At 36.0% G+C, this 18,696-nt stretch overlaps 1 protein-coding gene across 2 annotated transcripts in view; it reads right to left on the bottom strand.

The window, feature by feature from the left end:
* Positions 1 to 17,976, bottom strand: part of SMAD4 (SMAD family member 4) — a gene marked incomplete at both ends in the record, with an annotated part of 29,994 nt that extends 12,018 nt beyond the window's left edge. Inside the window, 7 exons of one of the 2 annotated variants that reach the window (XM_084252152.1) lie at positions 6,326 to 6,376; positions 7,746 to 7,865; positions 7,962 to 8,081; positions 11,007 to 11,219; positions 16,294 to 16,323; positions 16,754 to 16,928; positions 17,728 to 17,976. In XM_084252152.1, coding sequence (XP_084108278.1) covers positions 6,326 to 6,376; positions 7,746 to 7,865; positions 7,962 to 8,081; positions 11,007 to 11,219; positions 16,294 to 16,323; positions 16,754 to 16,928; positions 17,728 to 17,976 — 958 coding nt within the window. The remainder of the gene's footprint in view (positions 1 to 6,325; positions 6,377 to 7,745; positions 7,866 to 7,961; positions 8,082 to 11,006; positions 11,220 to 16,293; positions 16,324 to 16,753; positions 16,929 to 17,727) is intronic. The other variant, XM_084252153.1, reaches the window with a different exon arrangement.
* Positions 17,977 to 18,696: the final 720 nt, after the last annotated feature.

Here is an 18,696-nt window from a genome sequence, read left to right as displayed (position 1 = left end):
TGAATTCTCTCACCCTCCCACGCTTCTGACTGTACCCAGTGCATGTATAAACAAAACAAACAAACAAACCAGCAAACAAATAAATAAAGCATGCCTCTATTAAAAAAAAAAAAAAAAATTGCACCATGGACCAAGGATGAAAAACAGCTATTTATTAAGAGATTCTTAAGGTCTAGGAAAGCAGGAAGGTGGGGGAGGAAGGGTCTTACCATCTGTGAGGACAGAGAGGGCTAGACTAGAGGTAATATATGTGGGTCCCAGAGAACCTGACAATGTTGAGATACAAAATATTATGTGAAAATTTTTTCTGCTCCACTCTAACTTTACTAAACAACCAGGAGGAATCTTTTTTTTTTTTTTTAACAACAGGGGAGGACAATAGAAAACACCTTCATTAAGCCTTTCTGGATCACTGTTCCCTCTTTTGCTCCGAAAACTAAATGCCATATAAGTGACATGTCTGCAGCTCAAAAGTAGCATCAGCAGCAAGACAGACTACTCAGTTCAGAGAGAACTTTCCTAAAGTCCCAACTCATTTGAAAGGCAGTAGATTGTGATGTGCTTGTTCCAAAGTTAGTAAAGTTGAGCAGGTTTCATGAAGCCTATGCGGCTAGCACTAAGGAAAAAAAAAAAAAAAAAAGTCCTGAAAGACTGAATTAAGAACACAATTTTTTTCCTAAGAACTCAATAATTTTTGTAATGGGGAAATGAATTATAAAGCTGTTTTAGCAAACAAATGTTATCCAACTACATTGGAAAATGCAAATATCCAAGGCCATTATCTTCATTTTTCTGAAATAAAAGTCATCAAAGAAAAGGTTAAAAAATTAGTTAAAGCACCTCATGAATTATTTCTTTTATGATTCAGATCTGAAGGAGAGTCCTATGAGACTCTTTTGACACATAAAGGTAATCTCTTGGATGGTGGTAGTTTCAAAGGAGTAAGATAGAACCAGAATTTGGAAATTTGTCAATTTTTGATTCTGTAAATTACTAAAGAAAGCTCAAAAGACCCAAGACACTCTTCACTCTAATTTGCAAACAATATTTAACTTGATGAATAGATCTCAGCTTTAAGAAAAAGCAAAAACAGACTAAGTCCATGAAAACAATGACAGGTTCAGTCTTTTCCAAATACACTTTCTCAGCTTAGTTATCTAAGTCAAAGCATAGAAATCACCAAGCATATGGACTGTCTGAAATCTTTAACACCAAGGTAATGACAAATACTAATTATTTTAATTTTCTATAATTTATAATTCACCTATATTTCCTAAAACACTTGTGCAATTACTTCAAAAACAATCTTTCAAAATAGATTCATTATATATTATTGATTTTAATTTCTTAAAAATGCACTCATGCATATTTCCTGACCAAATGATACTAAGTCTGTGGTATGATAGTTTAACATTTCTTAATCAAACATTAAGGGGCTCCATTAACCATACGCTTAACATAAAATTTTACTTTTCTATCAATGATAACAGATATGTAAACTAGTAACTGTAATTGAGTAGGATCAGAAAGTACTCAACTAGTAAGTGAATGGGAATGTTTTCCAACAGTGGTGTACTTGCCCTGGATCTTAAGAGTATGCCACATTCAGGAGGCTAGGGATATGTGGTATGGGAATCAAGATTATGCCCTGTGAATCTTGCCTCCTGATAATCATATCCCCTGTAACCCTCTCCCCACTAAATAGGATCTTATAAAAACAATGTGGCCAAAGACTTCTTATAAAAACAACTTGGAGGCCAAGTCCTTAAAAATTTTGAAGCTCCATCTTGCTCTTTCCTGATCAATATCTCTGGGGGAAGTTAGCTGTCAGATGAAGACTCCCAAGAGCTCAGTAGAGAAATCCACGCAAAGGGAAACGGGTTTCTTGACAATAACATTAACTGGCCAGGTATGTAGGCAAACCATCCTGAAAGTGAATCCTCCAGTCTCAGGAAAGCTTTCAAATTATGCCTGATCCAACAACCTGACAACACCCTCATGAGACAAAGTCAATCAAACCTTGCTAAGCCATTCATGGATCCCTGGCCCATAGAAACTAAGAAAGATAACAAAATGCTATTGCTATTTTAATGTGCTAAGTTTTGGAGTACTTTGACTAAGCCTGAGTATCAAACAAATCAGACTGAGAATAACATATACCAAAAAAGCACAGAGGGATGAAACAGTCTAGAAACTTGAGTAAGCAGTTCACGATGAATAAAGTATAAGAAGATGAAGCTAGGTAAGTTTGCAGAGACCAGGATTAGAGACTCTCTTGCACCTAGCTAAGGAATTTGGACTTTCTTCTAGGAGCAAGCAATGAACAGAGGAATCAATGCAAATTCTTCAGCAGAGAGGGCCTCCCCGGTGGCGCAGCGGTTGAGCGCTGGGTTGTGAAGCTGCCCGCGGCCTCTGCGGCACCGGTTCGATCCCGGGCTGCTTCCCGGCCACCAGAGGAGGGTCCCGCATGGTGCGCAGACCTCTCCTGCCGCCTGCTGCTCCCCTCAGCAGTGTACTTCGGTCCTTCTGCCTGCTCTGCTCCCCGCTCTGGTGAATTCTCTCACCCTCCCGCGCTTCTGACTGTACCCAGTGCATGTATAAACAAACAAACAAACAAATAAAGAAAGAAAGAAAACATGCCTCTATTAAAAAAAAAAAAATTCAGCAGAGAAATAATTACAAAGTTTTAAAAGAAATACTGAGTAGCAGCAGAAAGTAAATGATGGGGAAAAGGGCACTATGACTAAAAACTCTCCTAACAGGGAGACCAGTTAGAATATTCTTTTAGAAGTAAAAGAGGAAAAATGAACAATTGTGAGAGAATACTCCTCTGAGGCCCATTCATATTCACAGCCAAAGAGTTCAGTCATCTGGGTCTGATCAAGTGATTTCCATTAGAGGTGTATGCACAGAGCGAACTCCTCCTGCAAGTGCTAAGACAAAGCCATTTTCAGGATCATCCTTACCATTAAGTCACTTCTGTTCTACTCAAAGACAGACCTCAATGCCAATGTACAGTGCCATACATGCACATCCTCATAACTAGTTAATGCTATTTCCAAAACCACCAGCTGCTGTTGGGCCTCAATATCAATGATAAAAATGAAGTAAAACTATCAAGAGGCCAAAAGCAACTGCTGAATCCAAAACTGAGTCCAAATGACTAGCTAAATGCCACCACTCCCATGCCCACGCCATCATTCCATCCAGGGTAGACCTTTCCTGAGCCCTGACTATGATCACTCTGCAGGCCACCTTCCACTAAGCTATAAGAATACTGAGACCCAAGTTGCCAGGGGCCACTACTAACACGCAAGGTGCTGACCTGGGTCAGCAAGCACTACCATTTTTGGGACTCTAGATTTTCCAGTTCTTACCTGAATATATTAATTCACATACAAATGAAAAATGATTTCATGAATTCCTTTATATAATTTCGAAAATAAGTATAACCAAACTACTAAACTAGATGTTTGGGGCTGCATTAGTCACTTTCAAAGAGCAAAAAATAATGTCCCTAAAATGTGGGACAATGGGTTCCCTGGAGGAGGAAAGTTTGACTGAGACAAAATACATGGAGTAGGGGCCTCCCTAGTGGCACAAAGGGTTAAGCACAGCTATCTGCAACCTCTGCAGCCTCTGCAGCATGAGTTCAATCCCCAGCCAGCAAGGGAGCTACCCACATGGCCCAGCAGACTTCTGTCTCTACCACTGCTCCCCTCAGCAGTGTATTTCAGTCAGTCTGCCTAGTTCTGTTCCCCACTCTGTCTCTGGTGAATCCTCTCATCCTCCTGCACCTCTGGCCTATACCCCAGTTCTTGTATACATAAATAAATCTTAAAAAAAAAAATACATGGACTAGGAAGGTTTCTAGGGGTGCTGCAATGTTTTAGGTCTCAATCTAGGTGATAGTTACACAGGTGTTAGTATTTAATGCTATTCATTAGACTGATGTGTATTTGTTTTGTGTATTTTTCTGTATATCACATTTCTCAAAAAAAAATTTCTAAAAAGGCAAGACCCTTTGACCCACAAAAATGTTTAAAATCACAATACATAAATAACACAGGAAACACATGAAAGAGAATAACTAGCAAGTATGTATAACTAAAAAATACCTTTCTCGGGCTTCCCTGGTGGCTCAAGGGGTTAAGCAGAAGCACTATGAAGCAATCCACAGCCTCTGCAGCACGAGTTTGATCCCTGGCCGGCCAGAGAGAAACCCGCATGGTGCAGATCTCTCCTGTCTCACCTGCTGCTCCCCTCAGCAGTGTATTTTAATCAGTCTGCCTGTTCTGTTCCCCATTCTGTCTCTGGTGAATCCTCTCACCCACCCCTGCATCTCTGGCCTGTACCCCAGCTCTTGTATGCATAAATAAATAAATAAATCTTAAAAAAAAAGATATCTTTCTCTCCCCAGCAGCATTTTTCTCCTAATCAAACAATTATTTACCTCCTAAATCAGCAAAAGGTTAAATTATCATGTCTTTTACTAGAAAACTGGTTCTCTTACTCTAATGTGATCACTGTAAAGCAATTTGGCTCTAGGTCCAAAAACACTTTAAATCTCTTATACTAAAACATGAGAAGATCTTCTCATAAAGACCTTCCCTTCAGTGTTTTTTTTTTAAAGATTCATTTATTAATTTAATTTATTTATTTATTTATATAAGCACTGGGTACAGTCAGAAGCACGGGAGGGTGAGAGGATTCACCAGAGCCAGAGCGGGGAACAGAACAGGCAGCATGACGAAATACACTGCTGAGAGGAGCAGTGGGCGCAACAGGAGAGGTCTCCACGCCATGTGGGACTCTCGCGGGTGGCCAGGGATCGAACCAGCGCTGCAGAGGCTGCGGGCAGCTTCACAGCCCAGCGCTCAACCGCTGCGCCACCAGGGGAGGCCCCCTTCAATGTTTTTTTAACAGCTAAAAGAAAAACTAGAATCGGGCCTCCCGTGGTGGCGCAGCGGTTGAGCGCTGGGCTGCGAAGCTGCCCGCACCCTCTGCAGCAGCGGTTTGATCACCGGCCGCCGGCGAGGGTCCCACACGGCATGCAGACCTCTCCTGCTGCCCACTGCTCCCCTCAGCGGTGTATTTCATCAGTCTACCTGTTCTGTTCCCTTCTCTGGCTCTGGTGAATTCTCTCACCCTCCCGTGCTTCTGAATGTACCCAATGCTTGTATAAATAAAATAAATCTTTTAAAAAAAAAAAAGAAAAACTAGAATCAATATAAACAATCAAAAATGAGAACACTAAGAAAATTAGGCAGACCAGTTTGATGAACTGTACATTATCCGTTAAAATTGATATCATAGTTACTGTAGTTACCAGTATTTTAAAAAATCTTTACTAGAAATGTATACTGAGATATTTACATATAAAAAATTATATAGGATTTCCTTCAAAATAATAGGTGAGGTGAGGTTATGAATGAAACAAGTAGAGGATGGTGTGAATGAAGTAAGATTGGCCATCAGTGAGGACTGAGTACAATGAGTGGGGTTCCTATGCTGTTTTGGGATTTGAGATTCTTCAAAATAAAATTGTTTAATTGGGGGAAAAATTAAGGTGATTAGTTGAATTATGTACTGGGTTGTTGAAAAAGTCATGTTGTATTTTTGCTTGAAAAACAGAAAAAATATGTCATGACTTTTCTGACAACCCAGTATTTGCATGAAAAGTTAACAAAAACTGATACAAAGGGATGGAGGGAAAGAGGAAAAAAACAAAATCCTATGTTTAAAAAGTCTTTGGTATTTTTTATTTCCAATTTTTTTTCTTTTATACTTAAGAGTTTCAAATTATATTCAAATTTTGCATTGATGAACTCTACTTAGCTAATTACTCCTTTCAACATAGTTTAATCAAATATTTTTAAAATTCCAGTTAGCCAGAGGTTCCTGAATCACACTTTGAAGACAGACACAGTAAGTTATTTTTCTTTTCAGCATCTACTTAAGATTCTTCCCTGGCTTTCAAAGCTATAGCTTTATAGCTGCTCTATTTTGAAACCCAGTTTTCTGCTGCTGCGTAAAACACAGTTCTTGTCTTTTCTCTTGGAAATACTTGAAAATAATCAAATACAGTTTATGTGTGACTATATGAGCTACATGTAAACTGATAATTAACTAATGCCAAAATAGAATATTGTACCTATCTGAAAAGCTAAGTTACTCTCTATTTTATTAAAACCTGTGTGTGTGTGCATGCGCGCGTGCGTATGCGTGTGTGTGTGTGTGTGTTTGTGTAAGAAGAAAGAGAAAGATGTTTCAACTTCCATAAAGAAAAATCTAATACAGGGAATCAATTCTAAAATACACTTACCAGGATGATTGGAAATGGGAGGCTGGAATGCAAGTTCATTGTGAACTGGCCCTAAAGAAAAAACAATAAAAATCCCATTTTTATTTATTAAAAGTTTTCTAATGCTAAAACTTTTAATAAGCCTTACTTAAATTTAACTATTGTACCTTTGGAGTTGTTATGCAATGTCTAAGAACTTAAAAGCTTAATTTAGATTATAATTATAGCAAGTAAAAACTCATTTATTTTCCTACTAGCTATTTAACAGCTAACACTTCAGTGCAATGTGCCAAGTGCTGTTAATCAATTTACAACAGTTGTACACACAAAATTTAATGTAAATTATGTGTATTATTCACATAACATCATACAGTACAATTTACAATGCAACATATGAAAATAATTAAAATTGTTAGGCTCATTCTAAAATTAAGTTTATGGTTTATTAAATTCAGGATATTTACATAATGGAAGAATAGCTAACATAATTGAAATTATTACATGTTAAGACATTGTGCTAAACACCTAAATTATTACATTTACTTCACTACCCTTAAAACAGGATGGTTAAATAACTTGCCAATGGCTACAAAACCAGTGAAGTGTCCCAACTCAGTACCCTTAACCACTATGCTGGCCTTGGCAGGCATTAACAATTATATTCTCTTAAGACACAGAAAAATAGTAACGTAGCTGGAAAAAAGCAGGATACAACAATATATACACAGTATGATTCCTTTCACACCCCCCCCCAAAGTTTTATATATTCATTTATATATGACTGGAAGGAAAAATATGACAAAGTATTAGAACTGGATATCTATGAGTAGTAGGATTCTGGATAATTTTCATTGTCTTATTTAAAGTTTTCTATATTTTCCAAGTTTTCTTTAGTACTATTAATCTTATAGTGAAGAAAAAGGAATTTAGTATCTATGCAAGATTTTATACTCCTGATTTTACTAAGCCAAAGGAGCAAGGGTCCTATTCTGCCTGAAACTATAAGCTATGGTTATCAGTATGGTTATCCCTCCCAATCAGGCTGCACAGAGTATTAAAGATTCAACATTTGAGTGTCTACAGGATGCTGAGTAATATGGTGAGGGAAACCTTGAGATTTTGACACTCAAGGGGTTTCAATCCACTTTGGGTGGATATACAGAAATATGAGTTCTAAAAACAAAACAAATGAATGGAAATCAATGTGATGTAGTGAAACATTAGCAACAGAGAAATAAATGCATTTAATAAATATCACTCCTCTAAAACAAAGGTATGATGACTATGAAAGATACTAACATTTACCAAAAAAAGTGACAAGCACTCATCATTTAATGAAACTAAATTGTAAGATGACTAAAGATGAAAAAAGTGCTTTTTGAAAAATAAAAAACAAAGTCCTCAAAAAGAAAAGGCCCTTACAACAAAACCAAGAGCTTACAGTAATGTCCGGGATGTGGGGGCGGCATAGGCGGGTGGTGCTGAAGATGGCCGTTTTGGTGGTGAGGCAAATTAGGTGTGTATGGTGCAGTCCTACTTCCAGTCCAGGTGGTAGTGCTGTCTAAAAATTAAGGCCCACATGGATTAATTTGCTTTTATATAAAGTCTGCCTATTTTTTCTCAACTACTTAAAAGATTTTAAAAAGTATGTACATACTATGATGGTAAGTAGCTGGCTGACCAGTAAATCCATTCTGCTGCTGTCCTGGCTGAGGCCCTGAAGCTATCTGCAACAATCCTTCACTATGGCTGCCTGCCAATATACTGGCAGGCTGACCTAGAGGAACAAGAAGACATTAATATGGTACATTTACAGATGCAATCCTATAGTTTTATACAGCAAATGAGGGACCAATTTTATCTGATCATCGAAACTCTAAAGAAGTACAAAAAGTGGACCTCACCCATGGTCTATCAATTAAAAAACCTAAAGTCATCCATTAGAGTCAAACCTTAACTTGAAGTTCAAATTCATTCTACCTTAAGTCATATCTAGCTCATTTTAGTGGCCTCTTGTATCGCAAATAGTCTACAAAAATGTCAGTAAAATCCCACTCTATGTCTAGCATATTACAACTTCTTCAGAAGCACATTAGCTCACCCCTGGCCACTCCATCCAGCTCTGGAACTTTCTGATTAGGACTCCAAAAGTCCAGGCTCAAGAAAATGTTGAAAACCGAAAAGTTCATTATTATCAGCATGGGTACTGGTAATGGCAGAATGCTAGGGTTTGATAAAAGAAAAGCAGAGCAGGCAAATAATTTAAATGGAATGTGATGGGTAAGGTGAGGAAGTTAAAAAAAGATATAGCTCCACTGTCCAATCATCATAGCATTAGCTAATAAAAAACAAAAAAACTATCAGACTACTTAAAATATTTTCCATGTACTTTAGAGACCAAGTATCACTTCTTTTTAAGATTATTTCTTATTCCTGGATTTATAGGAAATTAGTTGCCCTCTCTATATGTAATATAATGGGAAGAACTAAGCTTCCTTTGGCTTCTATTCTATTTGAAACCATCCGATGATATTGTTTACTGGTTTATATTGTTAAGGCTTTAAGTGGAAAAAGCTTGATTTCTTAAAGCAAGCTTTTAATTAAGTCACTTTTTTATCTCATTTGGAAAGCACTGAAATTTCATAATTGTTATTTATCAGCTCATTCTTTTCTCATTTAAATGGAAACATAATCAGACAGAAGATAGTAAATAATACTCAATGTATTAAGAAAAGGAACATTTTTCTCCCCATTACAAATGTAGAAAAGGAACATTTTTCTACATTTAAGAAAGGGAGCATTTTTCTCCTCTCTACATACCACATTTCCTGCAAAACTGTAAAATTTAAAGCTAAAGAAAATTTCAATACTGCCCAAATTATTTATTTTTAAATATGTTTTTAGCAACCTCTTTTCCTATTCTTTCCCAGAATTTTTCACAAATTAACTTTAAAGGTTAATTACAATTATACTCTTACTTTTGCTATTGTACATGCTATGTACTCGTTTTACTTACAAACATGGTCACCAAACAGGAGAAAATAATGATTTTTGTTTACAGATATTTAGAAAAATACCAGAAGATATGAGGTGCCAAATGAACATAAACTGTAAGGCAGCCCACTGTAGTTATCTTTACTGAATACTTCCAGTAAGTGAGATGAAATCAAACAATCTAAGTCAGTTCATGTAAAAGTCTTATAATTCCCCTACTTCATTTTCTTTTAATTATATCATACTTTTTTGAGCTCTCATGAAAACATTTTAAGTTCTAAAACCCATTCAGTTGTGAGAGTATACCCAAAAAATACCAAGACAAAATTATCTGCATTTATTTCACATTTTTGCTCTTCAAATGGGACTCAGTCTCCAGAAGTTCAAATGAAGTCACTTTAGTAGGCATCAACAAAGGCATATAAATTTTCCATCTCCAGATAATATAAACAGAGGTAACTCACTGTGCTCTAGCACTAATTTATACTCAACTGGCCATTACATATCTTCTTTAGTCTCCATCACTACCCATTCTATTTGTCAACATTTCCAAAGTGGTACATAAATAATATTCAGAAAACAGAAACACTAACTAAGAGTCCAGGCCCTAAATTATATGCTTAATCCGTACAACCCAGTTAAAATATGCTTACATGGTGAAATACTTATTTCATGTAGCAAATGCAAAAGATACTGCTTTGAAGAGATAAAATGAACTAAAGAAAAGGAAATTTGCTATACTATGCTTAAAAACTCAAATTACAGAAAACAATCCTTCATATATTCCAAAGAGCAAATGTGATCTGATGTTAGAGAATAAGGCCCCCTTTGGTAGCAGTTAACAAAGTATCAGTTCTGATCTATCAACAAGCTAAATGGTGTGCTTAGATATATTCCTGTTAGCAAGGAGGTACAAATAACACCATACACATGCCAGCTCTGTGATTAATAAAAAAGGAAGCTACTCTACTTGCCAAGCAGTATACTGTTCAACCTTTGGTGAAAATAAAAAGCAGTATGTCAATGTCTCGATCAAAACCAAAGAAAAGGTGAACTTAGCAGCTCTCTATTCCATGACATGACAAGAGAATGTGGTACCAACATCATGAACGGTTTTTGGAAGACTTCTTATTTAAAAATAGTCAGGTAAAAGAACATAGCTTTATATCAAAATTGACTAAAATACTCAGTATCTATCTTGAAGGACTTAGAAACACTTTTGTTAAGATCCCCTTTTCTAAGTTTGCATAATGGGAAACTGAATGAATAATATAAAGTAATATTCTGCCAGGTACAGCATGTAAGAACATTGATTAAAGGAAGGTTTGTAAATCCATGAACACAAATTTTGACAAACATCTTAATTCAAAACTACTACTTATGTATTTCTCTAAATATATCTGAAAGCTAAAGAGGTTTCTTACTTCTGCATGTAATAGTAAAGGACAAATCAGGTCATTATTTAAATTAATATTATTATAATCGAAGTCATTACTTAAATTCCAGCAACTAAGCATCAATATAAGAACCTTAAATAAATTACAAACACCATTTTTTCCAGGACCAACCCAAAAACCTATTTATACTTATTTACCTATGAAAGATTCTATAGTACTTTCAATACTTTATTTACTTGGAGTTTTTGCCTAGTGGCATACAATGGTTAGGGAAATTCAACTTGTTGACTACATCTGATTCTGTAACTCACTTGTGGAAGCCACAGGAATGTTGGGAAAGTTGGTGGTGCTGGTAGCATTAGACTCAGATGGCGCTAACAGAGCTGGGGTGCTGTATGTCTCCGTAGATGCCCGATTACTTGGTGGATGCTGAATGGTTTGAATTGAATGCCCCTCAGTGGATAACGATGACTGTCCCTCAAAGTCATGAACATATTCATCCTTCACCAACATACTTGGTGGAGCTGTATAGAAAATTAAACATATTTTAAAATCTTGTAAGTTTTTATTCCCAAGAAAAAAATCTTTTAAGTATTGTAACAATAACTAAATTCAACTACAGTATACCTAACTCATTCATATTTTTCCCCTATAATTCTGAAAACATACTACTTTTTCAGTAAAAGCTATTTACTTATTGATAATGCATAAGATATATTTTATCAATCAATCTGACTGACTCCTTGAAATCTGAAGCTAGACTATATTCTAACAACCTCCAGTAATGGTCCTAAAGAGGTATTCCTTAGTTTCTTGATTAATAAAGAAGTAATAATCACCTGAAATATATGAGGTAGATGAAGACCATATGGCTAGGGAGAAGGTTTATCCTGAGAAGACCAATTGTTTAGTCCAATTTGAAATACACTACTTTTTTTTTTTTTCATACGATAGAGAAATGAGTAGTCTGATACTACCCAATTCCAGGATCAAGAATTATCAAGTAACATATACTTTGAAAGTGAAGTTTATATTGCAAGGGTTAATGCAAAACAGAAAGATCCTAAATGGTTGTCAAATTTCCTTCTAGATATGCAATCCAAAGAGATGTTTGATAAATAAGTGGTATGAAAAACTCAATAAGCAACATATTTCACCTATGTGGTTACACCTTAATAAACATAGTTAAACACTAACTGATACAATATAATACCTTTCCTTTAACAAATCAGGGAACAATTTGCTTTGTTGTGAGAAAAAAACAAAACTGAAACTACATTTATAACGTCAAGTGTTCTCTGTCCAAAACCTGACCATTTGTTTTGGGGTGACTGTTTCAGGGTTTGCTTTTTATCTTTAGCAAACAACACTTCACTGCTTCTGAACTAATACTATCCCAGAATTTTACAATCCAGTGAGCTCTAATAATAGCTTCTCTTCTTAGAACAGTTAATTAATAGTCCACAAAGACACTCTCTCTCAGTGAGAATCAGCAAACAGTGTTCCCTATCTTTCCTAATGTCAATCTCTGAAAAAATCTATTACCGGGCCTCCCTTCGTGGTGCAGGCGATTGAGTGCCACACTGTGAAGCTGCCCACAGCCTCTGTAGTGTGAGTTTGATCCCGGCCGGCAGGCGAGGGTCCCACATGGTGTGGCAGACCTCTCCAGTCTCGCCTGCTGCTCCCTTCAGCAGTGTATTTCAGTCAGTCTGCCTGTTCTGTTCCCTGCTCTGTCTCTGGTGAATCCTCTCACCCTCCCGCAAATCTGGCCTGTACCACAGTTTTTGTGTAAATAAATAAATAAAAATAAAAACTATTACATACAAAAACCAATTAGGTACAAGAGTATTTTCGTGGTGCAGGCGATTGAGTGCCACACTGTGAAGCTGCCCACAGCCTCTGTAGTGTGAGTTTGATCCCGGCCGGCAGGCGAGGGTCCCACATGGTGTGGCAGACCTCTCCAGTCTCGCCTGCTGCTCCCTTCAGCAGTGTATTTCAGTCAGTCTGCCTGTTCTGTTCCCTGCTCTGTCTCTGGTGAATCCTCTCACCCTCCCGCAAATCTGGCCTGTACCACAGTTTTTGTGTAAATAAATAAATAAAAATAAAAACTATTACATACAAAAACCAATTAGGTACAAGAGTATTTCTTATTAAATTGATAACATTTCAAAATGATAAGAATCATTCAATGTTCAAATTTCTATGTATAATCTCTAAAGTCATGAAGATAGCGATATTTTTAAGTAATGTTAGCCAACTTATTAAAATACAAAGTAAACATTGTGCATAAAAAACATATGACCATATATATTCAATTTTTTATCATATTCTTCAACAAAGTTCTGATTTTCTTCATATAAATCTTGACATTTCCATTTAATTATTGAACATTTTAGGATTTTCTTAGAGTGAGTGGGATCTTTTTACTACTACATAGGTATTGCTAGTACATAAAAGTCTATATAAGGATAAAGTTATTGAGCTTAGGCTACAGCACATCAACCTAATACTCATTGCTTCTGTGTTTTATTGACTCCTCGGCTCAACTGGTAATCGTAACAAGTGAATTCTGCTCTTAGTTACACCTTACAACTTTATCTTGTCTAATACGTTGGTTAAACCTTCCCAAAAATTAGTTTAGGACTCCTACCAGTCTACAGGTCTCTTTAACCAAATAATTTAAAACATGTATGTATCATGGGTAAAATTTTAAATATTAACAAAAATAGGTGTCTACTATATATTTTTGTCAAGGGAAAAAAGGCATATTAGAAAAGAAATTATACATTGATTGTATGTATGTTTAAAAAATCATAAAGTGTAAAAAAATTAAAAGCAAGGTGCAGAAGAGAGCACAATTTGCCTTTTTGTGTTAGAAAGGAGGGAAATAATATATGTATTCTTGCACAAAGAATCCCTAGAAGGAAACACCAGAAACTAATAGAAGTGATTACCTGTAACTGGGGGGATGGGGGGGGGAAATAGGGACAGGGGTGGGAGCACTCCTTTCTCTGTATACCTTTTCATAGTATTGTGATTTATGGACCATGTATTGCCTATTCAAAAAAAATAAAATGAAAGTCCAGAAAACATATACTAAACTGCTAAGTATTTCTCTCTATGGACTAACATTCAATAAATTTACTCACTGAAAAATATTTATTGAGCACCTATGTTCCAGGTACTGTTCTAGCGCTTTGGAATACATCAATAAACAAAAGAAAGACTTCTGCCCAGATAGAGTTCACTGTCTTTTATATTTTTCTACTGTTTAAATATCCAATTGTGAGCACACATTACTCTAGCTCTTCCTAGCTATCTAATCTCAGGCAGGTTCCTGACCAATAAAGTGTGGATAATGTCACATACCATGCAGAGGTATTACAAGAATAAGTATACAGTACTTGTAAATCATCTACCCCAGTGCCTTACACAAAACACCATACTCTTACAGTGATCATGCATGTCATAGTGATTGGAAACTATTGTATGATAGTTAAGAAAAGTACAAGGGACAGAAAAGCAGAAGCCACAGTTCAGTCATCCAAGGTCTGCACTCTTTAGGCCCACGGCACTGTCTGACTGTACTGTCACTGTCTTATTTACCTTTTCTTTCCTCAAGTAAACTAAGTTCCCCAGGGGTGGAGAAAACATACCTTATTTATTTTATCATCCCTGGAACACAACACAGTACCAGGCAATACATGTTCATTAAATATTTGCTAAAATGAATACAGATTGATGTGGTCTTGGAAAGTTTTGTGAAAGAGATGAGAAAGGCTGGAAATGATTACCACCAAAATCACAACTTAGAGGTGAAAGAATTATCCCATTTTTTAAAATCTTTAATTATCTGGCCTTGTATTATTGCTTTGTCCAAATCTAGAAGGAGCTGTGAGAACACCTGTTTTCTGAGAATACGAGTTTCTGAAAGGGGCCTTATATAACCACCACTAGGGGGATCCACAAGTCCACAAGACTGAATACAGCTCTAGAGTCATGAAAAAGCGGCTGTTAACCACACAACCCCATCAACAACAGTTTAGAACAGCAGTACTCTGAGATAGAGGAGGAGTGTGACGAGTCTTCAGAATTGAACCTCCTCATACCAACTTCCCTTGAGATTCTGATAAGGTTGTCACTGAAGTCTCCCAACCCATAACTCCTACTGAGTTAAATGCTTTCACTCCAGAAACAGGGCTAAGGATCTAAAGGGTGTTTCCTTACTTTCAAAGAAAAATGACACGATACCAATGTTGGTATGGTAAAGAGGCAGGTTTTTAAAACTACCTTCCCAGACCACCACAACAGCTCCCATTACCAACCCACTATTCTCAGAAACCTACTAACCATTAATCAACAAGTACCACAAGGCACTAGTCTTTCTCTAATATTAGTAACTTGGAAGAAAGGTAGAGAATAAAAACAGGTAGACGTAGGGCCTCCCCTGGTGGTGCAGCAGTTGAGCGCTGGGCTGCGATGCTGCCCGCAGCCTCTGCAGCGCCGGTTCAACCCCCAGCCTCCAGCCCCCGGACTGGCGCAGACCTCTCCTGCCGCACCCGCTGCTCCCCTCAGCAGTGTATTTCGTCAGTCTGCCTGTTCTGTTCCCCCGCTATGGCTCTGGTGAATCCTCTCACCCTCCCGCACTTCTGACTGTGCCCAGTGCTTGTATGGATGATTGAATAAATCTTTAAAAAAAAAAACAAAACAGGTAGACGTTTACACTTACCCTAAATTTTGATTAAGATCAGGTGGTATTTTTGACCCACCTCTAGGATTCAAAAGAGATGCTAAGCCACTGAATTCCCTCCAAAACAAGTGTACACCTTTCTAAGTAATAATGGCACTTATTTCTCTGGAGATAAATTAGTTCTTACAGAAATTTTAGTTCATTAACATGTTCTAAGTAACAAAGTCAGTATTTTAGTAGATCTGTTCTGAAATATTACACTAAAAAAAAGAAACAAAAACACATCCCCCCACCCCCCAACTATGTTTCATTTCCCTACTTCAAACAGTAGTTCCGCTTAAATATAGAACTGGATCAACTGTGATCAGCATATACTTTAAAGCAGCTTTGTTATATTCAAAATATAACAAGTCTGAAAAAAACTGATACATGTAGTTTTAAACTACTACTAAAATTATCTATCGTTCATAAATGTCAGTTAGGCTGAAATGAAGAAAAATGAGAATACTGATTTTAAAGAATAAGTTATATGTGATTCTAAATTACCAAACATTACAGCAATTTGTGCCCATTTTATCTGGTTCTGTTAGATTTTCTTCCCCAAAAGCTGATGATTTATCATTTTGAAAATATTCCTCCTTTATATATTCTATAGTTCTGGTATATTTCCCTAACATATTTTTTAGACTACTTTGGTTTACAATAGCAATTCAAATCCAAAGAGCTGGCAGGCTATCTAAATTCAGTTTTAAATGCTAATGAATATCCAAAAAAAAAAAAGAGACTCTACAATTCCAAAGCAGGTTTTTGTCCCTGTTAATGTTACCAGTACCCATACTAACTCTAGGTCAATTTAAAAAAATGGAGAGAACAGGATAAAATAAAGTTAAAAGAAACAGATTACCTACCATTACTTTGCAGTGTTAATCCTGAGAGATCTTAAATTTTAAAAGGGAAAAGAAAATGAAACATTAATCATTACCATGAAAAGATTTTCCATTATATTTAAAATTTTAGAATGTAAATTTAAGCCAGAGATTCAAAACTTCATAAATTATTTCATATCTGATAATATACAAAGTATTCAAGTCTATAATGCTTTCCATCTTATTTTTCAAAAGCAATGTTCTAAGCAAAATATACTAACGACACTTAGTATATACAAAATATACTAACGACACTTAGTTTTAGCAGTCAAAATACATGTTTGCGCCCAAGTTCAAATTTTAAAAGTTCTATTTTATTACAAATGTCTAATTCTCTAACCTTATTTGAAATCCTGGGCTACCTGCAAATTTACAACTTAGAAAAATTAAAATTGAAATATTTTTCCTTTGTGTTCCTAGGATAAAAGCAAAGACTACTTACCAATTCCAGGTGATACAACTCGCTCATAGTGATATGGATTCACACAGACACTATCACATTTTAAGTCAAACGCATACTGACAATATTTAACATGTTTTAGTTCATTTTTGTGAAGATCAGGCCACCTCCAGAGACGGGCATAGATCACATGAGGAAATCCTTTTCGACCAGCCACCTAGGAAAAATGAATGACTATTCATGAGCATCAGTTATGCATCACACATAATACAAGGCATTGTTCTGTGTCCTCATTTAATACTCACAACCCTACAAGTATTAAAATTCCCATTTCATAAATGAGGAAACTAAAGTTCAAAATAACTTACTTGGCCATGGCCACAAAGCAGTGAAACTAGGTACAAATTCAAGGCCAGTACTCAGATTGTAAAAATGCAAATACCATGCTTAAAATCTAGAAATAAAAATTTTAAATACAATGACACAGATTCCCATACTTTTCTTTAAAAATATTAAGCACTGGAGATGTCCTAATTAGTTCTATATGCAAAATGTGATCAGTGAGAATGAAAAGAAAAACTGTTAAGTATAAGCTTTAACTTTAAAATTTGAATTCTTTTAAATTGTTTTTCATATAAAAAAAGTACCAAACATACAATATCTGATTCTTCAATTGTAAAAGAATCAGGTACAACTCAGTTTTTTAATGAGCACGCAGTACCAAAAGAGAAATAATGTGGCAACAAGCACTAAATACTAAATAAATACTAAATGCTAAAGCACCAAAGGTGTGAGGTTTTTTGTTTTTTTCTACATTGAACTTTTTAAAGGCAAAATATTAAAAAAATTAATATATATCTTCATAACATAGTCTTCCATATATTCACATCATGCATACTAGTACAGGATCTATCATATCTGAAGAGAGAAGGCAAACATTAAATTACACCATCATAACTTAAGAGGAAACAAGAATTGGATTTAATCTATAGTGACAGAACCAGTACAGGACTAACCTGAAGCCTTCCATCCAATGTTCTCTGTATGGTAACACATTTGCTAGGATGAGCTCCATTTGTAGTTATAGCTGTTATTAAAGAATCCAATTCATCTTTTTTCTCCTTCAGCTTCTTTACCAAACTTTCAATTGCTCTTTTTGCAAATGTTTCACTCTCTCCACCTTGTCTATGGCACATCAAACTATGTACAATGCTCAGACAGGCATCATTACTGGTTGGTGTATTCGTAATAGACATATTGTCCATTTGCTAAAGTTATTTCTTTTAAATCAAGTGTGTCTCCAATTTCCAGAGCAATTTTGATTTTTTGGAGGCAGTAGAAAACAATGGCTAATGTTGCAAGGCAAAATGTTAGACATGTGGTATTCAGGATAACCTGAGAAAGAGAGAGAGAGAGAGGGAGATATTAGAAAACATTTACTTTGAAGAGGGAACTGTTCCAGTTAAGTCAAAGATCCAATGCACAGAATTCAAATTTAGCACTAAGAGTTTAAAATGACTTAATTAAAATGCTGCTGTCCTTAACATTCCAAAACTAGTAAAGTTAAGCCTTCTGATCACTATGCTCAATCAAGTATCAGTAATGGTACTGTTAAAGATTTCTTAGGAAGACACTCACTTTACAATAACAAATATGTAAGCTAATACTTAAAGACAATTACTTTAAAATAGCTAATACTTTCATGTCTATCACTAACACACATGAAAAATTCACCAGCAGGGCCTCCCTGGTGGCGCAAGGGGTTAAATCTCAGTACTGTGAAGCCAGCAGCCGCTGCAGGGAGCTAGCCCACATGGTGTAGAAGACCTCTTCTGTCTGGCACGCTCCTCCCCTCAGCAGTGTATTTCAGTCAATCAGTCTGTTTAGTGACTTATTGGTTTATAGTATTTTTAAATTTCAGGAATACAGCTTTCATCCAATTACAAAACTGGAGAATTTGGTAAATTAACTTTGACGTCCCATTC

This window comes from Talpa europaea, assembly GCF_964194135.1.
Source record: "Talpa europaea genome assembly, chromosome: 13".
NCBI lineage: Eukaryota > Metazoa > Chordata > Mammalia > Eulipotyphla > Talpidae > Talpa > Talpa europaea.
Note: the sequence above shows the minus strand (reverse complement) of the source record. Positions and strands in the feature narration are given on the sequence as shown.